The sequence below is a fragment of the Hyalella azteca genome, unplaced genomic scaffold (genome assembly GCF_000764305.2).
Source record: "Hyalella azteca isolate HAZT.00-mixed unplaced genomic scaffold, Hazt_2.0.2 contig13457, whole genome shotgun sequence".
Taxonomy (NCBI): domain Eukaryota; kingdom Metazoa; phylum Arthropoda; class Malacostraca; order Amphipoda; family Hyalellidae; genus Hyalella; species Hyalella azteca.
This window is the reverse complement of record NW_025943380.1, coordinates 872105-892304: the sequence shown is the minus strand read 5'-3', so window position 1 is coordinate 892304 and position 20200 is coordinate 872105. Positions and strand designations below refer to the sequence as shown.

General features: G+C 37.8%; 1 protein-coding gene across 1 annotated transcript; it reads right to left on the bottom strand.

Moving 5' to 3' along the window:
• Positions 1-6584: 6584 nt before the first annotated feature.
• Positions 6585-12409, bottom strand: LOC108672519. Its single transcript, XM_018160201.2, has 4 exons — positions 12111-12409; positions 10189-10347; positions 8964-9055; positions 6585-7210 (listed from the first exon to the last, which is right to left on the bottom strand). The coding sequence occupies exons 1-4, from the start codon at positions 12181-12183 to the stop codon at positions 7100-7102; spliced, it is 435 nt and encodes a 144-aa protein (XP_018015690.1). The 5' UTR covers positions 12184-12409; the 3' UTR covers positions 6585-7099.
• Between the last annotated feature and the right edge of the window lie 7791 nt (positions 12410-20200).

Here is a 20200-nt window from a genome sequence, read left to right as displayed (position 1 = left end):
CATTTTGAAGGGATTTTCAGAAGATTCAAATTCACGTCTTTTCATCGACTCAACTTTTTTATGCATTTCCCAACATAGGTTCAAATTCTGATAGCAAATCTAACATAGGATTCTATTATATCATGGGATTCTTTTTTAATATCCTTAAATATCTCAAAGTACGTATTGTTCTCATTACTTCCATCTCCGTCTCGTTTGCCCTTACTAACAAGTATTTTTTATCTTGTCTACATCTTTTCCATTTCCATATACTGCACACTTAATTTGCACTCTCTGTGTCGAATTACTTCTATGATGAGTTCTTTTTCACTCAATTGGCTTCGAGTTTTATTTACGACTAAAGATTTAGAGAAACTTTTCAAAAATATATCAAATTGGGATCGTCTTAGCGACTCCTACAGTAAAGATCATCGTTTAAGTTCATCATTTCAACAAAACCCATTTGATTTTTCATTTTGATATCAAGCATTCGATCTAATTTCAAACAGGCAATACGATTTCAAACAACGTCGACCAGCCATCACCCACACCAGATTTTTGCACAACGAAAACCAGATCCAATGGCCCAAGTACTAGAATTTGAAACAAGAACCAACACCAGGGGCCACGGCTAAAAACTAAAAAAATTGCGCTGCAACTTCTCCACGAGACAAAATTTCTCCTCGCTTCGAATCACCGACATGTGGAACAGCCTCCCCAATGACATCGTTGGCGCTCCAAGTATGAACGCGTTCAAGAACAGACTAGATAAAGCTATGGAAAAATATATATTCAGATTTGAAATGCCTAGCACCTTATCGAACTCGGTGGAAGTCTAGTAGCTACTTCAAACTATCGTCAGTCATGAAAAGATCCGGTCAAATAACACGATTTTATATCTTCTGTGAACATGGCACGAAAAGGAAAAGAATCGGCGCCAGGCCACTTCAGCGCCGAGATCAATATGTTATGTTATGTTATGTAATAGTCTCAATGACAAAATAATGTTTTCGGTGTTGATTGCCTTTTTGACTTATCGTAATGCTGCTTATATATATTAGATAATATTGGAAATGTACATAACACGTGCATTGTCAGTCGACGATGATGGTGTGTATACTTTTGAGAAGTAATAAGTTTGAAGAATACAAGGGAGTAGAAAAAAAAAATAAATAAGTTGAGTGAATTGTAAATTCTCTCCTAATTACAGAAAAATAAGTAGATCTTAAACTTCAAGATTTAATATCTTGCCCTAAAGATAAGAGCGACGATTCGCTCCATGTTATCCGTTTTTCGCCTCGTGATCAAGTAAACTGATCAAGATCTTTAATCTAGATCAGTTTAATCAGAATGGTCCTCACGCACCATTCGCCTCGTGAGCTTGAAAATTGATAGCTTGTTTATCATATACGATATTTATTCTAACTGGGAATAATAATATAAACAATATGCTCCTCCAGGCAAATGACGGAGAAACAACGGTTATTACAAATTTATTTCCTGGAAACAACGCTTAATCAACGTTATTTCAGATGCCTGGTTGGGCAGGTGCAAGTTATAACGTGAAACCACGAGTTTTATTAGGTGTTTTGAAGAGAGTTTTGCTAGATGCCTCCTTCGTAATCTCAACGTTTGATTGTCAAGGTGGTTAACCTTTTATCGGACATCGGTCCAGGCAGCTCGATGGGAACTTTTGAAAGATTATTTCTTTATCATAATGGAAAAGAGTGTGCTCGGGATGATGATGTATCTTTTATCCGCGATTTTAAAAGCGAAGGAAACGCCAAATAAATTCAACATTTCTTCGATGAAAACGTTTCGGAGACCAGATGCATCATTAGTTAAAAAAATTCGTAGAATACATGAACAACTATTATTATGTTTTCATAATTCAAAATTTTGTTCATTTCCTGACCATTTCCAAATGATGCTCGAAGCCAAATGACATTTTCCTCTCCATGATTTGATATTCAACAGGATATTCCTGAAATTTTCTAATCTCAAATTACTTCTAATCTAAAAATTTAGCGCTATGTAACAAGATAGGAGTAAGAATGTTTCTTGTTCTGAACGTATCTATTGCAAATTCTGTGTCTTATCGCTAATGCAGTAATTAGAGGGCGATTTTAAAGCAATACAGGGTTATTCTAAACGATGGATTCAATTTAATAAATTCGTATTTATTTCAGCATAAATTCAAAATGAATAATTTATGCACCGATGGAAAGAGGAAGATTAAATTTTTTTATATTTGTAAATGTTTAATTTACCCTCCACCCATTGTGCTGCCGAAGCCCTTTGTACAGTGTAATTCACGGAAACTCATTGTCCGTATTTCGCTCCAAGCAGCCAGATTTTGTACGAAAAGAGAGGAGATTATTTTATATGAAAGGTAATGTCATGAAGTTTTCTGTCAGGCTTAGTCAGTTGCCACAATGTATTGGACAAGTGAGCAGCGTGCGTTTGCTGTCGAGGCGTGCTTTTTTTAACGGCCGTTTTGCAGAGTTGTTTTCGTCTGAGACAATATTTTACAGAGCGCCTCATCTTCAAGAGAGGTGAACGTCATTGGCCAGCCCGATCCTCCGATTTGGCTGTAATTTTTTTTTTCTGTGGTTATCTCGAGTCAATTGTTTACAATGACTGTCCAAGGACTCTACCTCATTTGAAGAACAACAAACGCCAAACCATCGCCAACATACCAGTCAATATGCTTCAGCAAGTTTAACGGAACTTCAAAAATCGACTAACTGAATGCATTGACTATGGTGGTCTTCATTTGTCCAATGTCATCTATAAAACTATGTGATACAAAAATTCAGGTCAGTTAATATTTTTTTCAATAAAATTTATGTTGAAATGATAGCATAACTAGTTTTTTTTATTATACTTTCAAAGTTCCGAGAATCGCCCTATTTATCCGAAACTTTTTGAATTCGTAACTGAGCGTTGGGTAGGACGCATAGGAAATGAAGATCTGGCTTTACACTTCTGGCCACCGAGATCACCTGATCTCACCCCATGTGACTATTTCTTACGGAGTTACGTCAAGGAAGCTGTTTACGTCCCGCCTCTACCAGCAACTCTGTTTACGTCCCGCCTCTACCAGCAACTCTGTTTACGTCCCGCCTCTACCAGCAACTCTGGTTGATCTGATTAAGAACCGTATCACTGCTACGGTGCACTCAGTAACAGAAGATATGCTTTCTCGTGTGTGGGACGAGTTTGACTGCCGTTTAGATGTTTGCCGTGCAGCACACGGAGACATATGGAACATTAATAAATGTGTAAAAAATTTGAGCTTTTTTCCATTGTCTATAAATTATTCATTTTGAATTCAAACTTGAATAAATACGATTTTATTAAATTTGGTCCATTTAGAACAGTGGTTCCCAAAGGGGGCGATATCGCATCCTGGGGGCGGTGGACAGATCTGTAGGAACCTCTGGAAAGATTTGTGTTTAACCTTTCTCTTTCAAAATTACAGCATACTAAATATCAAGAAAAGGCGTTTGTTTTTATATGTGTCTGTCAGCAGAGGGGCGCTAGAGATTCACTGGGGAGCCAAGGGGGGCGCCAGCCTGAAAAAGTTTGGGAACCACTGATTTAGAACATCCCTGTATGTTCATTAGGGAGCAGTAATATAGTAATTGGGAGGCGATTGTATAGTAATATTGTAATTGGGGGAGCGACAGTATAGTAATATAGTAATTGGGAGGCGATTGTATAGTAATATTGTAATTGGGGGAGCGACAGTATAGTAATATAGCAATTGGGGGAGCGATAGTATAGTAATATTGTAATTGGGGGAGCGACAGTATAGTAATATAGTAATTGGGGGAGCGATAGTATAGTAATATAGCAATTGGGGGAGCGATAGTATAGTAATATAGTAATTGGGGGAGCGATAGTATAGTAATATAGTAATTGGGGGAGCGATAGTATAGTAATATAGTAATTAGGAAGCGATCGTATAATAAAATATTAATTATAGGGAACGATTATACACTGATATATATAGTTACAAAAGCACATGTACATGCTATACATTTACGTTCATGTGTACGCTTTAGAAGCACATATCTCCGCAAATGTCGAATGACAGCAAATCTATCCACTTAGAAAAATGAATGGATCATACCATCCAAATAGTGAAATATTTTCTAATCGTAGTATTGGCACGCCATTTTTCTCATTCATTTCACAGAGTGATAGTAACAGTAGTAATCAGAGTGATAGTAACGGGAAGTAATAGATGTTAAAACTAAGAGACGAAGCATTAAAAAATTTATTATTAAGAACACACACCTACTTGTTTTGTGACACAATGAATTTAATAGTCATGAATGCGTAACTATTTGACTCATTAGATAAATTATTAAAATTTCTATAGTGTGTGTATCGTTCATTTTTCGTCGTTTTGCTCATTGCTGAAACCAACAATAGAATCCAGCGAGAAATTCGTTCCGATGGAAAACATATCCGAATTTTATGAACGTAATAGGAATGAATATATTTTTTGTCCTTGCTGTAATACTATCTCAACAATTCCGAACGATGCTACGGGAGGAAGGCCCTGATATTGTACACCATCACAGGTAATTCAACTCTCACAGAACAGATATACAAACTTTAATGCAGTGGAAAAACATGAACGCTTCATGCCGCGGTTAAAATGTCAACAATAAAGTGCGGCAATATTTTCTACGTTGAAAATTACTTCAGTAGCGTAATCAGAGATCGAAATTTTTTTGGATTAAAGTAAAAATTCAAAGCCCTCTTTTTCGTAGGAACGATCGAGTTTCTATTGTTGACTATGATACGATAACGATCGGAAAATATCACGATAAAGCTGTACTAGCGATCGTTAAATGGCGACGTCCGCTCATAACTGTCACTAAACAAACATTTGCCTCTCAAAATAACCTTTACCGCATTAGGACAGGTTTTCGACACGCAAAGAAGTACGATAATAGAACTTTATCACTTGCAGACGAGAGAGCAGCACACCCTGTCACGACGGCGGTCGCAGTGGCACTGACAGCTGATGCGCCCTGGCACTCCAGCAGTGCCAGCCAGCAACTGCCGTGCCCCGCAGCTCAGGATTACAATAAAGGATATTTCGATGTTTTAATTTCTAATTATTTAATTTCGCTAATATCACTGTGGATATTGAGAACGTATTTGTTATAAGCGGTGATGCTTAACTCTTATGTGCATTAAGACACTCTTATGTGTCTTATGTGGAGCATTGATGCCCCGCCTCTTGCGGGGCCGTCATGTATGAGAGACAATGCAAGCTTAAACGAAAAAAATTAATAATTTCATACAAAATGGTATACGAAAATGAATCAATTTCATTATTTGTTCATCATAGAATCTGATACAAATGAAACAGCTGATAGTCATTTGAAAATATCAGACAGGGACTGATGATGCGAAATTAAAGTTAACGCTAAAATAAAAATAATAATTTCATACAAAAAGGTATACGAAAATAAATTAATTTCATTCTTTTTTCATCATAGAATCTGATACAAATAAAACCGCTGATAGTCATTTGAAAATATCAGACTGGAACTGAAGATGTTACAAAATTAAAGTTAACGCTATAATAAATGATAAAAATAATCACTTATGCAAAGATTTTTAATGTAAACTTCTGAAGTAAATCATACGTGAGACGGCGAGAGGAATTGTTCGATTTAATTTTCGCCATTTAAGTAATTTAAAATGCGCATTTAATCAATGCTTTTTCTAGTTATGTGATTTAATAAGTAACTGCAGTGTACACTGTACATAACTGCAGTGTACACTGTACATAACTGCAGTGTACACTGTACATAACTGCAGTGTACACTGTACATAACTGCAGTGTATACTGTAAATAACTGCAGTGTACACTGTACATACATAATACAAGATATCAAAGGGGCAATGCTAAGAAGAATAATAAATACCTCTACTTTCTCTGTAATACAAAATCATAAAAAAAAACAAGTGAACTTTAAAATTAGATATTCACATAAATCCTTCATAGCAAATGCCTATTAGATATAAAATTTTAATTTGCATAAATAACCAGCACATCAAAATGAAATCGACTACAAATAATCGTATTAATTGAAAATTAAACGAGCTTGAGAAAAGTATGGATAAAGTATATGGAGTAGATACCTATTCATATCATATAGTAAATTTCGTGTCTCGAGACAATAGATATAATGAATTAACTACTATTCTAAAAATGATATACATGTTATAATAATATTCTGAATACTGTGTATATTTTCTACCATTGATTGAAAAAACTGGAGTTACTCTATATTCTAACAGAATCACGATAATGATTGTCATTCGTGTAAACAAGCATGTATACTTTGCATGCTAATTTGTGTGCGTTAACGATGAAACGTAAGCATCATGTTGACATCTCTACACAATACCGCTTTGTTTACGTTATGTTTGTCTTTTTGCATATCAAATAATAAAAACACATTCCTTTTGGCTTGAATTCCCGATCAGCAAATTTCTGCATTTAACCTAGAACCATCACAAATTTTGTTAAACATTTCACCAATAACTTCTTTTAAATGAAGTTTTCGCTGATACCGACAGATTGCCAGAGCATCGAAGTCATACGAGTTTGAAGATTTAACAAATGACAACAAAAGCGGGAAGAAAAAACTATTTCTTCTTCGTCAAATCAGAACATTGCTTGAATTTCAACTGTTGTTCCAATAGCATATAAATAAGTTTTCGAAATTATATCAACAATTATATGCTGTGGAACTAAGCTCCTCCGTTACTAAAACTAATAGCCTTTATAAGAAAACGCACACTACGCTAATTGAAGCAAGAATAAGTTACTTATTTCCTGTATCATCTCTTCTTTGAATCTGGAACGAAATCTACCACCAGAGCGACGAAATCTGTCACCAGAGCGACGAAATCTGTCACCAGAGCGACGAAATCTACCACCAGAGCGACGAAATCTACCACCAGAACGGACGAAATCTACTACCATAATGACAAAATCTACCACCAGAGTGACAAAATCTACCACCAGAGCGACGAAATCTATCACCAGAAAAAACAAAATCTACCACCATAATGACGAAATCTACCAGCAGAGCAACAGGGTTCCAGCTATAGGCAGCAGCAGCAGCAGAGCAGGCAAGGGCGGCACGGGCGCAGAGTTGCACAGATCTCCTTCACAGAAGCACGCGAACACCTACACCGTGGGGGAGATGGGGAGTGCATCAATAAAATATCCCTTAACTATTAGTAACATCCGTTTCAATGAAAGAGTTAAAGATTCATGTGCAATAAAAATGTTCAAGTTGATTTGCGAAAGGAAACGGCATTATTGCGGGGCTCTTCGTTATGACGTCGTTAGTCATGGGTGCATCATTAAAATGTCCCTTAATTATTAATAAACATCCGTTTAAATGAAAGAGTTCACGAGTCATGTGCAATGAAAATTTTTAAGTTGATTTTCAGCAGAAAAGGGCATTAAATTTGGGATTTTCGTTTGTTTGAATCACGTCTCCAAACTTACAGCATAGACCTTAGAATGACATCAATGGTGACTGCCTCAGTCGTGTGGGTTATAAATATATTGGTTTGCACTTTATGTGTTCATTATGTCGTAAATTCACCGATATTCACGTTGCGTTCATCGTTGTGTTGTAAATTCCTTGATATTCACTTTATGTGTTCATCGTTGTGTCGGTATTAACTGACTCATACATATTCATGTTGAAAATTCGTGACCATATTCATGTTGACAATTCATTTTTTCCCAACTCCACCACACTCAAAACAATTAATGTCCCATATATTTTTGGGTCAGGATATGTTCCCTACAAGCACAATAAGTGCATCATCATTGGGACAAAGTCTCACTCATTTCTACAAGTGCAGCGAGCCGCCGTAGTCACGACTTAGTCATTGAGAAACATTTCCAGGTGGTAAGTCTACAACAAAGTTACCAATAATATTTACTATTATTATTGGTAACTTATATTATTAATAATTAATAACAATAATATTGCAGGTTATACAGCTCTCAGTTTACATCATTCGTGCACTTCTGACTGCTGAGCCCATTTGTATGTTAATTGTTCACAATTGTGCATTAATTGTTGCCATTGTGCACTGAATGACAGTACCTGATCCTTAGGGTAAATGACGTTGAAACGACGTTGATTTCATCTAAACAACGTTTAATCAACGTTATAACGACGTGAAATGCTTTGAGGGTACTCATCTAGTCACCGATCAAAATATAAATAAATCAAAGACGTTAATGATGGAAGAATAGTTAATTCAAGGGAAAATTTTAAAATGCAGAAAATTTTCCTTGCATCAAAAATGAAAATTATTGTGATTGAAGATGATTGTGATGATTTTTCATCCCTGAATGAGAATGGTCTTAAATTGACTTCACTCAGGCCATTAATTCTTAGAGTTTATAGCATTTATGCTTTTTGCGACCGCATGTTCACAATTTCATCATTTACAGTTAGTATATAACTACTGTAATTAACTAATAGGTACATAATTCAAAAAGGCCACCAACTTAAGTATAAAAAATTTAATTTCGTGAGTATATCAAAGAGCCAAGTAAGTTCAATTCATCGAAAACATTTTAGAGACAAGCGTTTACAATGAAGATATGGTGAATTAAATCAACATTATCTTTGCTTTTAAGTTATTAGTGAACATGCCATTTATTATTACATGAACGAGCATAATATATTCAGTATAAGTACATGAATAAAATAAAAACATAACTCAGTACTCACTGCAGTGAGTGACAGAGAGCGCATTTTCTCGTCGACGAAAACGTGAAGTCACGGACAGACGGACGGACAGACAGACAGACGGACGGATGGACGGACAGAACGAGCACAATAGTGCATTTTTTCCATAAATGAGAAAATGCGCTAAAAATATGCGTACAAAATTCAATCAGGGCTGACCTTGCGCTTGTTCCACTCGACCTCGGCGCAGCGCTGGGTGCTGTCGGGGGGGATACGCTGCAGACACGACCTCTCCGTGGCCAGGTCGTGATCTGCACGACAGCGGCATGTAGATAATATAGATAACAGTGCACGACAGCGGCATGTAGATAATATAGATAACAGTGCACCACCACGACATGTAGATAATATAGATTGTTATAATGAACACGGCGCAGACAGCACCACGACATCCTCTATATTATCATAGATAAGATAGAGGAAAACACGGCGCCGAGAAGACCACGACATCATAGATAACACGGCGCCGAGAACACCACGACGTCATAGATAACACGGCGCCGAGAACACCACGACGTCACAGATAACACGGCGCCGAGAACACTAAGTCACAGATAACACGGCGCCGAGAACACCACGACGTCATAGATAACACGGCGCCGAGAACACCACGAAGTCACAGATAACACGGCGCCGAGAAGACCAAGAAGTCACAGATAACACGGCAATACCAGAGATAGTGATGGATCAACAAGATTAACGAAGACAAAAATCAATATGAGGCGCAACGTAAATAGGTAAGAGCAATGTACGATTTCGACAATGAAGAAATTGTGTAATTGAACAGTTTAATTTACGCAAAACCAAGGAACTCGTGCGGAAACGCATGCGAAAAAGGTTGCCCCAAAAATATCAGTAGCCGATCACCTCGTTATTCTGGCAGTATATAAATAATTCAAGAAACATTTATACAGATTTAATCTCAACAGTAAAGCTTACACTTACTACAATCTTACTTGAACAACACTGAACGCAAGTAATTATTGATATACCGTACAACTGTAAATCGCATTAGATTGATGATGCGAGGAAACTGTAATTACATGTAATAGTTTTATCCGATGACAATATATAATATATTCAATGATCATACTTTCGTATGCAACAATTCAATTCGATGTATAGTTTAAGGAATAATCATATACCATCGGTGCTGACAAGTATATACAATATAGATGAATGGTTTACTTTAAGCAATAGTCATACCATCGCAGATGACACGTATATAAACAATGTAGATGCGTGGTTTAAGCAATAGTAGTCATACCATCGTAGATGACAAGTATATACACAATGTAGATGCATGGTTTAAGGCTTTAAGCAATAGTCATACATCGCAGATGACAAGTATATAAACTATATAGATACATGGTTTAAGCCATACCTTCGCCATATTTGTCGCCCTCGATGATCTTGCTGCACCAGCCCGAGGCGCAGGGCACAGCCTCGACGTCTTTAACGAGGTACGTTGCGTTGTACGGGAACGTATCGCGGCAGTCGCCGAGCTTGCCGCGCGACCGGCATGAGAAGCAGCGGCGCGCGCCTGCAATGATGGGGGCGAAAATTAGAGACCAGGGAATGGTGCGGAGACGGAAAAGAGACAGCGAGGAAACTGGAAGAGTGACGGAACATAAATGGCGAGGAAACTGGAGGAGTGACGGAACATAAATGGCGAGGAAACTGGAAGAGTGACGGAACATAAACGGTGAGGAAAGTGGAGGAGAGACGGAAGAGAAACGGTGAGGAAACTGGCGGAGAGACGGAAGAGAAACGGTGAGGAAACTGGCGGAGAGACGGAAGGGAAACGGTGAGGAAACTGGCGGAGAGACGGAACATAAACGGTGAGGAAACTGGCGGAGAGATGGAAGGGAAAGAAAAATGAAACTGGTGAAGGGACGGAATGGAAAGGAAAAGGAAACTGGTGAAAAGGCGTAAGAGAAAGGAAAAAGGAAACTGGTGGAGAGGCGGAAGTGAAAGGAAAAGGAAACTTGTTGAGAGACGGAAGAGAAAGGAAACTGGTGGAGAGGCGGAAGGGAAAGGAAAAGGAAACTGGTAGAGAGGCGGAAAGGGAAAGGAAACTGGTGGATAGACGGAAGGAAAAGGAATTTGGTGGAGAAAAGAAAGGGAAAGGAAAGGGGAACTGGTGGACAGACGGAAGAGAAAGAAAGTGGAAACTGGTGGAGAGAATGAAATGAAATGAAAGGAAAACTGGTGGAGAGACGGAAGCAAAAGGAAAAGGAAACTGGCGGAGAAACAGGAGATAAAGGAAAAGGAAACTGGCATTGAGACGGAAGATTAATGAAACTGGCTTAGAGACAGAAAGTAAAATGACCAGAAAGTGAAATGGGTTCAAACGCTTTCGTATTTGGACGATGAACTGGGGAACCGCATTCTTCGACCATTCATATGTTTAAGTTTTAATAGATAAACTGATCGAATGAGAGAAGTGGATATGCTTGGGAATTTATGTAGTAAACGTAAGCAAATATTTTGGAAAGCTTGGTAAAAACTTACTAATTGTTAAAAATAAATAATAAATATTTGTGGCAGTATAAAGATATATTTACTTTTATTATATATTATAAATAAATAGTTAATATTCGCGGCAGTAAAAATTTAACGCCGGAATAATGATTCAATTTTTCTCTTATATACCTATAATGGTGTAAATATTTTCAAGTGAACAACACTACTCTAGCGTAAAGTGGTGCTTTACGTGCATCGAATTCTGCCTAGTATTTTACACTGAACTTTGTTATCCGTACACGTTACACTGACTGAGTGGAAAGTCAATTGAAAGTTGTGCTAAATTTTTAATAAAAAATCCGTACAAAATAATATATATCTTTGAATGCGCCATGATGCCTTCATATAGGGATATTACGTCAGTATAAATTATAACAATCAGGCATAATAAATAATACGAGCCAAAAAACTGCATTGCAAAAACTATTTTTAATGAAATAAAATCGTTATTAAACAAATCGTAAAAGAGTTATGATCTTCATGATCGCGAACTTCATGTGTTGAAGTACGATCGTAACGATCGTGAAAAAAGAAGGGAAAGGAATACTAAATAACTAGAGGCAATTATTAACCAATGGAGTTCCATCTCAGAACATTTTCAAAAGTAAAACAGAAATGACAAGTAGAAATGTCATGTATAAGATAGTGCATGACATCATATACGTTTACATCATTGCCGCATGACGCTAAGATCACTTGCACGGCACACTCCTGCGTAGCAGTCTCCGCAAGACAGCTCAGCTAAGCTAAATGTCAAAGAGAAATTTTCATTAAACAAACCTTCACTCATTTTCAAAGCAGTGGCTAAAATAAGTAACACAAGAGCACATTTCAATGCGAATCTGATGATCATTTTTTCCTGTGAATAATATTAACGCTGTGAAATGAACAAGATTGGTTCTGCACAGTGGTCTACGAACATCCACCCTTCACCGCTGCTTCCAAGGGTCTGACTCGTAGGTCGTCGTACACCAGCCATCCAGGCACAGGTGCGGTTGAACACTCTCACTCCTACAAGTTTCGCGGTTATCCTGCCGTTATAAATACACGATCAGTTAGTTAAGATCGATTTATTTCTCTTCCTCGCTTCTTTTTGGTTCCCTGCCCCACGGTTCATCTTATCTGTCAGCTGAAATGTTTTTCCCCACAATTCGATGCAATTACTGGTAGTATTATGACTTTTCAATTTTTCATTGATGACAATTTGATTCGAACTTGTTACAAATTTGCGTCTGGTTTTCTTATGCAATTTCATAAGTGTCAATGTATTTTATTTGCTTTTTTGGCAGTCGAAAAAAATGCGTTGCCTCTGATCGTTCTTTTTAGCTCCTATGAAAACAAACACAAACAAATTACGTGAAACTTTCAAGGAGACAGAAGTGCAATTTCTCTGGCGAGTCCAAACAACCACTACCTCATGAGCGTCTTGTTCACAAGACTACGCTGTATACTTTCTAGCGAGCGAAGTATTTTTTCTTGAGTTTACGTTACATTTTAATAAAATGAAATTTAGCGCCAACTGTTTTCAAGATCGGTTGCTTCGTGTGTCTTATTTCTGACGAGATTTAGAAAATTGGGGTTCTAGCAAGGCAAAATCTGTTTCTCGATTTCCTCGTGTCTATTTTCCAGCGACATATATTTGCTTTGGATTTGAACTTCCGTGGACGCGCTAGAGTTTCGTTAAGAAAAATCGCCACGCTTATTTATCTCAGAATACAAACGCGTACTCCGTCCAGAACACTGATGAGGCCAGAAGCGATGGACAACAAAGAAAATCAGGAACCATATGCAAATCTTCAGCTCCATTTTTCTTTACCAATATCGAGATTAGTGTTAATATTAGTAATTTCTTGCAATGAAACGTACCCCTTTTTCTGTGCGCGGTATCAAGTATACAGAAGACTTCATATGAAATAATCTATTAGCAGAACACATCGACATCTGTCACATCTGTCTGCTACAAATCTTATAATCGATATTTAACACACTTCTACCTCTTCAGTCGATCTGAAATTTTGCACACTTTCGTAAAGTCGGAGACAATGCATGTATCAATTGACAGAATAAATAATTTTTAAAAATTTTAATTATAAAATAAAATTGAAAAAGTAATTTTTTAATATTTAATTCTAATAATATTCATTCTAAATTCATTGTACATGTGTAACATCGGAGACACTTGATTCTTTAGAAGTGTTGTCTTTAAAAGTAATTTTTATATGCATATTATTATTCTGAATTTTATCCGAACTTCCTACCTAAACTTTCAATCAAATTGAAATTTTATTAATATATCTTAGTGTTATGGAGGGTTTTTAGTATGCTATCAATTTTCGATAGTAGTTTACCACATTTTCAATTGAGGATTCTGAGCGAAAATTAAATTGATAACAAATTCCAGAAAATATTTAAAAAAGACAACTTACTAATTAATAATTAATTGAACCCAAGAAAATTCAAGGTCAAAATTTCAATGTAATTGAAAAATTTGTGTCAATGCGGATCAAATGAAATATGAAGAATGTCAGTTGGAGAAAGTCAGCTGCGTTCATCGAAATCCTGAAATAACAGCCACCTCCTACAAGCAGGAAAATTTGACTGTGGCTGCAATTGGAAAATTTGGAAAGCCAGCAATTAATGCCATGTCCAGGTGTGACAGTCGGCCTGCGTGAGGTCATCTCTTCACCTTCAACAAAGCACACACACACACACATCGAGTAAACAGCATAAGTGTCTACCGCCCTTGATTTCGTAAATTTCACCGACATCCGACAAATAATACTCTATTAATCACATATTACTTTATCTTTGACCATACTTCTATATATATACCACATTACCACGAGAATATTTAGCGAAGGTCCGTGACCGTCCGTCCAGACTCCAGCGTCAAGAACACGGCTGGGTAGGCATGTCACTGATGTCAGGCTGTCGCCGATTCTTAACTTTGCAACATCCACAGCATGTTGCGGGCTTGAACTCGCAACTCGCTGCTTCTAAATTTCTTTGCTTAACCGCCCGGCCTCCATGCCAAGTTGCCAATTTCAACCAGAAACTGGCGCACAGAGTTGGGATCGAACCCGCACTTCTGACCTGACCTCTCTAGTCTCTACGCCAATCTATTATCTACGGTAGGTACTGCCTAGCTAGTAGCTAGTGCCTACTAGGTACAGGCGTACAGCGACAGCGTACAGTCTTACTCGCTTACAGTTTACAGTTTACACTACACTACATTGACTACACACAGTGGTACTCTGAACTTGAACCACTGGCCTCAGCCTGGGCCACCCTGCCGACCATGGTCAGGAAGATGTGCCAGGTGCGCGGGAATTTTTATTATCATTGCATCAATTTGCGCCGTGCGCCGTAATATGCCGGTAAAAAAGTGCACCGTGCGCCAGCCTGCGCCGTGCTACTAAAGTTGTTTAAAGATGAATGCGCGGCAAGGCTATCACACACGAACAAATATCTGCATCACGTTGACTAGATTTCTAACGTGTTAACTCAGGTTCTAAGAGTCGGCAATGTTCTCAATAATTATTCATAGATCACAATTCGGTTGGAAATTAATTACAAAACTGAATAGTAGAAGGCGACAATCCACNGACTCCATCAAGAAGCATGACGAGCGAGCGCATGGTACGATGAGACCTCTTTCATGCAATTTGTGTAGCAAAACTTTCATGTATTACTCTCACAAGAAGGCGCACATGTTACGTCATTATAACCTCAAACCTTTCAATTGTGAGCTATGCACGCGGTCGTTTATGTTCTGTCTCTTATACACATCTAGATGTGTATAAGAGACAGCTCTGGTACACTGCGAATTTAAACACAATTTTGCGTAGAAAATTGTCACGAGCTAAACATCACACCGTTGGGAGGTTAGGTTTCTACATGCAAAGTTTCATTAAAATCTGTTCAGTATTTTAGAAGAAATGGCTGGTACACAGGTCTCGGACAAATTTACAGCCGGACTGGCAGCCGGTCTCGCGGCCAAAATGTTTTCTTAGTGTTTTTATGAGTTTTTCTAGGTTTTATGTGTTTTTAATGGAACCTGTTCCTAACTGGACCTAACCTGCAAGGTTTTCGTTGATTGGCTAGGTTTTTTCTATGTTTTTAGTCCGGCGGCCGCAAGACAAGCCGTAAATTTGTCCGAGACGTAGTGGTACACTGCAAATTTCGGTACGTTTCGTCATATAACTCATAAATGAAGGCGATATTAAAAATAATTGTCACGAGCTTGACATCACCGTTAGGCCATAATGAATATGTGTACCAAGTTTCATTGAACTACGTTCAGTACTATTGGAGAAATTTCAGGCAGAGTCCAGCCGCGAAACCGGCCGCAAGTACAGCCGTAAATTTGTCCAAGACGTTATCACATGACGATGAAGCAGCATTGCATAAAAGTATGTAAAGACGATGTTGGGAATTTCTGATGACAGTTACGTATGTCAGGACATATTTAATTTACAAAAGATTTCGCACTCAAAACTATTTTCCCATTAATTACAATGATGAAATTATTTCTGACTCCTTTCATTAACCGTAGAATCTCTAATAACCCTATCAGCGCAATAATAGTATATATAGAACGAGTAAAATCTGTCATTTACCACTAATATTTGTTTACTTCATATGTCCAATTTCTGAGGACTTGGTTATTCACCACTTGCCTCACGTCCGGACTGAATATTGCCTCACGTCCGAACCGGACGGTCTACGGAAGGTAAACAAACACAAACGATGTTCACCAGTTCGTATAAGAAATTTGTAGAAAATTTCTTCGAAAATAAATTTCTAGATTTTTGCTTTCACAAAATTTCCATATCAAGGAAAATCATAGATTATTAATGGATAAATAAATGCATATTAATTATCAAGTATTATATATTTTCTGTCTCTTGTCCCTTGACAAAATGTATGTATGTATGTGCGCGCTACGCCGACGCTTGCGTGCGCTGCGCCGACGCTTGCACGTGCTGCGCCAACGCTTGCGCATGCAAGCAGGGATGGCCAGAAGTTGCACCAACTGTGCGCCGCAATAGCTTGAAAAAAGTCAAAATGCGCGGGAAAATTCCCTGAAAACATACATAATCCTGAGTGTGGCCTGCCGAGTGCCTACTGCCTAGCCATGGTCAGGAAGATGTGCCAGGTGCGCGGGAATTTATATTGTCATTTTAACGACCTGCGCAGTGCACCGTACTATGCCGGTAAAAAAAATGCGCCGTGTGCCGACAGCGCCGTACAGCCCGTACTTTTAGAAAGCTAAAATAGTTTAAATATGGACGCGCGGCAATGCAAATTACGTGATCACACTGACCGTACACACAAACGTGTATCCGCACTGTGTTGTGGTTGGATACGAGTTAACTAGATTGCTACCGCGTGTCCGCGTCAACTCAGTACTCAGGTTCTAAGAGTCAGCACAGTAATGAATATTCATTCATAGATCACAATTCAATCGGACATGAATTACAGAACTAAAGAAGGCAACATGGCTTTAGATGTGCCATCGGTGCCTTCTAATGAATGACTGGACTGGTTGCGGCAAGTAGGTTATGAACCTGTATGTCAACAGTACGATCCTGCATGCCAATGTTGTGACTACATTTACATTACCGACATCCTCCCGGCAGGCAAAATCAACACGATCAATACCTAATAACAATGCGCGTAAATGGACTATACAAATTAGGTCAATATGGCATAATTACAGAGCGTAATTATGCTATATGATACATAATATGAATATATATATTTGCAAGATAAGTCAATGGTCTGTCGTTTATTTTTGCTTCATTTGAGCAATAATGGTTTCCAAATCTGGGTGCGTTATGTTATGTCATGTGTACTTTGAATGTGCAAAAATTATAACTATCATATGAAAATTGTTACGTAGGTTATCATAGCATGAATCACAAAAGAGTATCAAGATTGCAGCTCTGCCACCAGCCTTCATTGAATTATCCCGCCTTTTTTAATTATCGTCGCCGGCCATTTTTATAATCTCTCTTCCAGCAAAGTTGCGAAATTCATTAGCTGCATAAAATACTCTCTGCTGTGGTGTTCGAGTTCCGGTTGACATGAAAACTTGCGGTTCCATAAATGGCGGGAAAGCTCTAATCGCGCCACTCTGAAGGCAATTTATATAAATAATAATATAATCCACGCCTACGCTGGAGGAAGTTCAAACTTCAGAGGTGGAACTAAATGCAGTACCGTAAAATGGGGTAACTTAGACCACTTTTTTTCTTATAAATGATGCCATTTTTTTTTTTCATGGGTCAGATTTTTAATTTTTTAACCTATTAGATATGCAAACTTTTTAAATCTTTCTATTGTGTTATGTAGCCTCAGTATTAGGCCTTTAATGCCCATTGACGAAATTTTTTTATGTCGAATAGTTTTTGAGTTGTGGGGGTTTTTGTAAAAAAAACGAAAAGTGGTCTAAGTTACCCCGCCGGTCTAAGTTACCCCATTTTACGGTAAATTTGCAGTAAGTCAGAATATACCAGAAAAATACCAGATTTAGGCATATATACTAGATCTAAAATATTCATACCTGACACCTTTTGAAAATACCAGATTTGTGAAATCTGGTATAGAAATATACCATCTGGCAATGCTGGTTCAGCGTTACTTGAAATCGTCTACAGACAATGTTGCCATTCCATTCAGATGAAAACTGTGTCTAAATCAGAACTGTGTCGGACGGCTCCGCGGCCCGCGCCGAGTGCTGCGCGGCGCTGAATCGATGACCGTGATTTGCATGAACGTCTGCGCGAAAAAAATATAATTAGATTGATTTACGCGAGAAATTTCCCCGTTTATATACATCTTCCTGAGTGTGGCTGCCTAGTAGGCTAGTACCCAGTTACCCACGGCCACAGGCCACTTGAGTGAGTGCCGCATGGCGCCATTCTATAGTATAAATAAAAGAACATGAGCTTTTGGAGAATTAGGGCTACCCTGCCAGCCTGCCTTTGAGAAAACTCAGAAAAGTAGGGCCACCCTGCCCACTGGCCACTGCCCAGTGGCCACTGGCCAGTGCCTAGTGGCTAGTATGACTACAGCCCATAGTATATGGGCTAAATGGGGTGACTTCTGCCAGCCAATAAATGTTCAGAATAATAGATTTTTCTTTTTAATAGATTTTTCTTTTTCAGATAATATGCGCAACTATAAATGTAAATTAGGTTCTGTTCCATATAGGATATATTATGAGGAGTTGTTTAAGAAAGCATTGCAATTGATAAAAGATGGTGTTAGCTTAAGAGAAGCTGCTAATATTTGCAAAGTCCCTCATTCAACTTAGAGCAACCAATGTGCTGGCCTGGCCATCATGTGAAAAATTTAGGACAGTCTAGTGAGTCTACTCTTTCACCTAGGGCTACAGAGGAGTCAGATTTAGTTTTAGTATCCTACATTTTTCTGCTTTCTGACTGGGGGCCCGGGGCTTCCCATTAGATGGTATGGATCTGTGTTTTTTGGTTAAAAATTACCTTAATGAACTGGGTCGCGATTTACGTAAGTTCAAGGGTCGCACCAGTGCACCACTATCAAGCATCCACTATGCAGAGGGTGGATGCAGCGTCGGCAATATATGGATTTTTAAGCCCAAAGCGTCGCCGGCCATTTTAAAGATGCGTCGCCGGGTAATTTTTAATGAAAAGCCATTTACGCTGAGTAATGACGAACTATTTACAAGCCACAAACTTATTACAAGGTTGCATGCACGTGTTACCCCATATCCATCCAACGTACCGGAAACCTTACTTTTTTTCTAAATAGTTGGCTGAAGACTGAGAAATATATTAAATGCAAGAATTTCAATCTAAATGTGGCGGCAAGATCTTCTGAAGGCGAAAATTTTGCCGATAATGCGTCGCCGTAGGTCTTTAAATCTTCGTTCACTCTCTGCACAGTGGTCAAGCATCATCGGTTTTTTGAAGAATGCTCGAGATCCCATGGGGACTAGATTTTTTCAAACTTTCACATCCAGCTGCCATTGAAATAGACAGAAAGCAGCCTTAATGAAGCATATGATTCACAAATGTGAGTTTTATTTTTGTGTTGCAATTTTTATAATTCACAGTGGCATTGATTATCATTTTTTAAAACAACATCAAAACTAGTGTTTTCTTCAATTTTTGCAAGAGAATTTTTGGAAAGGCCATATAAATAGCTAAAAATTATCCAAAAGTGCAAGTGGGCATATTTTCATTCATTGGTGGGTTGTCTTAACTCTTAATTTCAATTTGTGCTATGTACAGTACTACTGACATGAAAACTTAGAATATTTCCACCTTTAAAGCTGCAACTTCAAAATTTTGCACCAGTTATGCCTCTGGAATCACAAGATTCCTGCCAATGAACTGATTTACTTCCAATCAGATTGCTAATGAAAGTGTATGATTAATAGATTAAGCAGTGAAATTCTAAATGTATATTGATAATTTGTCTCTTGCAGGCTGGCAGCTGCAAGATTTCTAAAATAAATAGGAAAATTCTAATCCTGTTAAACCTATATCATTATTAATGTAGTAAAAAATAAATTCATTTTATGCTGATTATAGTCTTGTTGCATTTTATGGTAAAATTAGTACATAGTACTGACACCACAGGTCCATATTTTCAGTAAAAATTATTATATTTTTTTATTCATTATTTTATCAATATTGCCCAAAAAATTTTAAATGTGAAGCTTATGATGCTTATCAATAGGTTTCTCTTTGTAGACTATAAAATACAAAGCTTTTATTTCATCAATCACCTTAGGTATAAAAACATTCCTTTTTTTCGACAGCCTTTATGTGCATTTGTGTTAACTTTTGTTATTTATGAATAAGGTTGATTTCTTTTCA

Excerpts from the sequence above, each read along its gene's own strand:
- LOC108672519 (XM_018160201.2), bottom strand. The coding sequence starts at position 12,183 with ATGATCATCAGATTCGCATTGAAATGTGCTCTTGTGTTACTTATTTTA. Across the intron at positions 10,348-12,110 it reads TGCTTTGAAAATGAGTGAAG|GCGCGCGCCGCTGCTTCTCA; the intron begins GTTTGTTTAATG and ends CCATCATTGCAG. Across the intron at positions 7,211-8,963 it reads TCGAGTGGAACAAGCGCAAG|GTGTTCGCGTGCTTCTGTGA; the intron begins GTCAGCCCTGAT and ends CCCACGGTGTAG.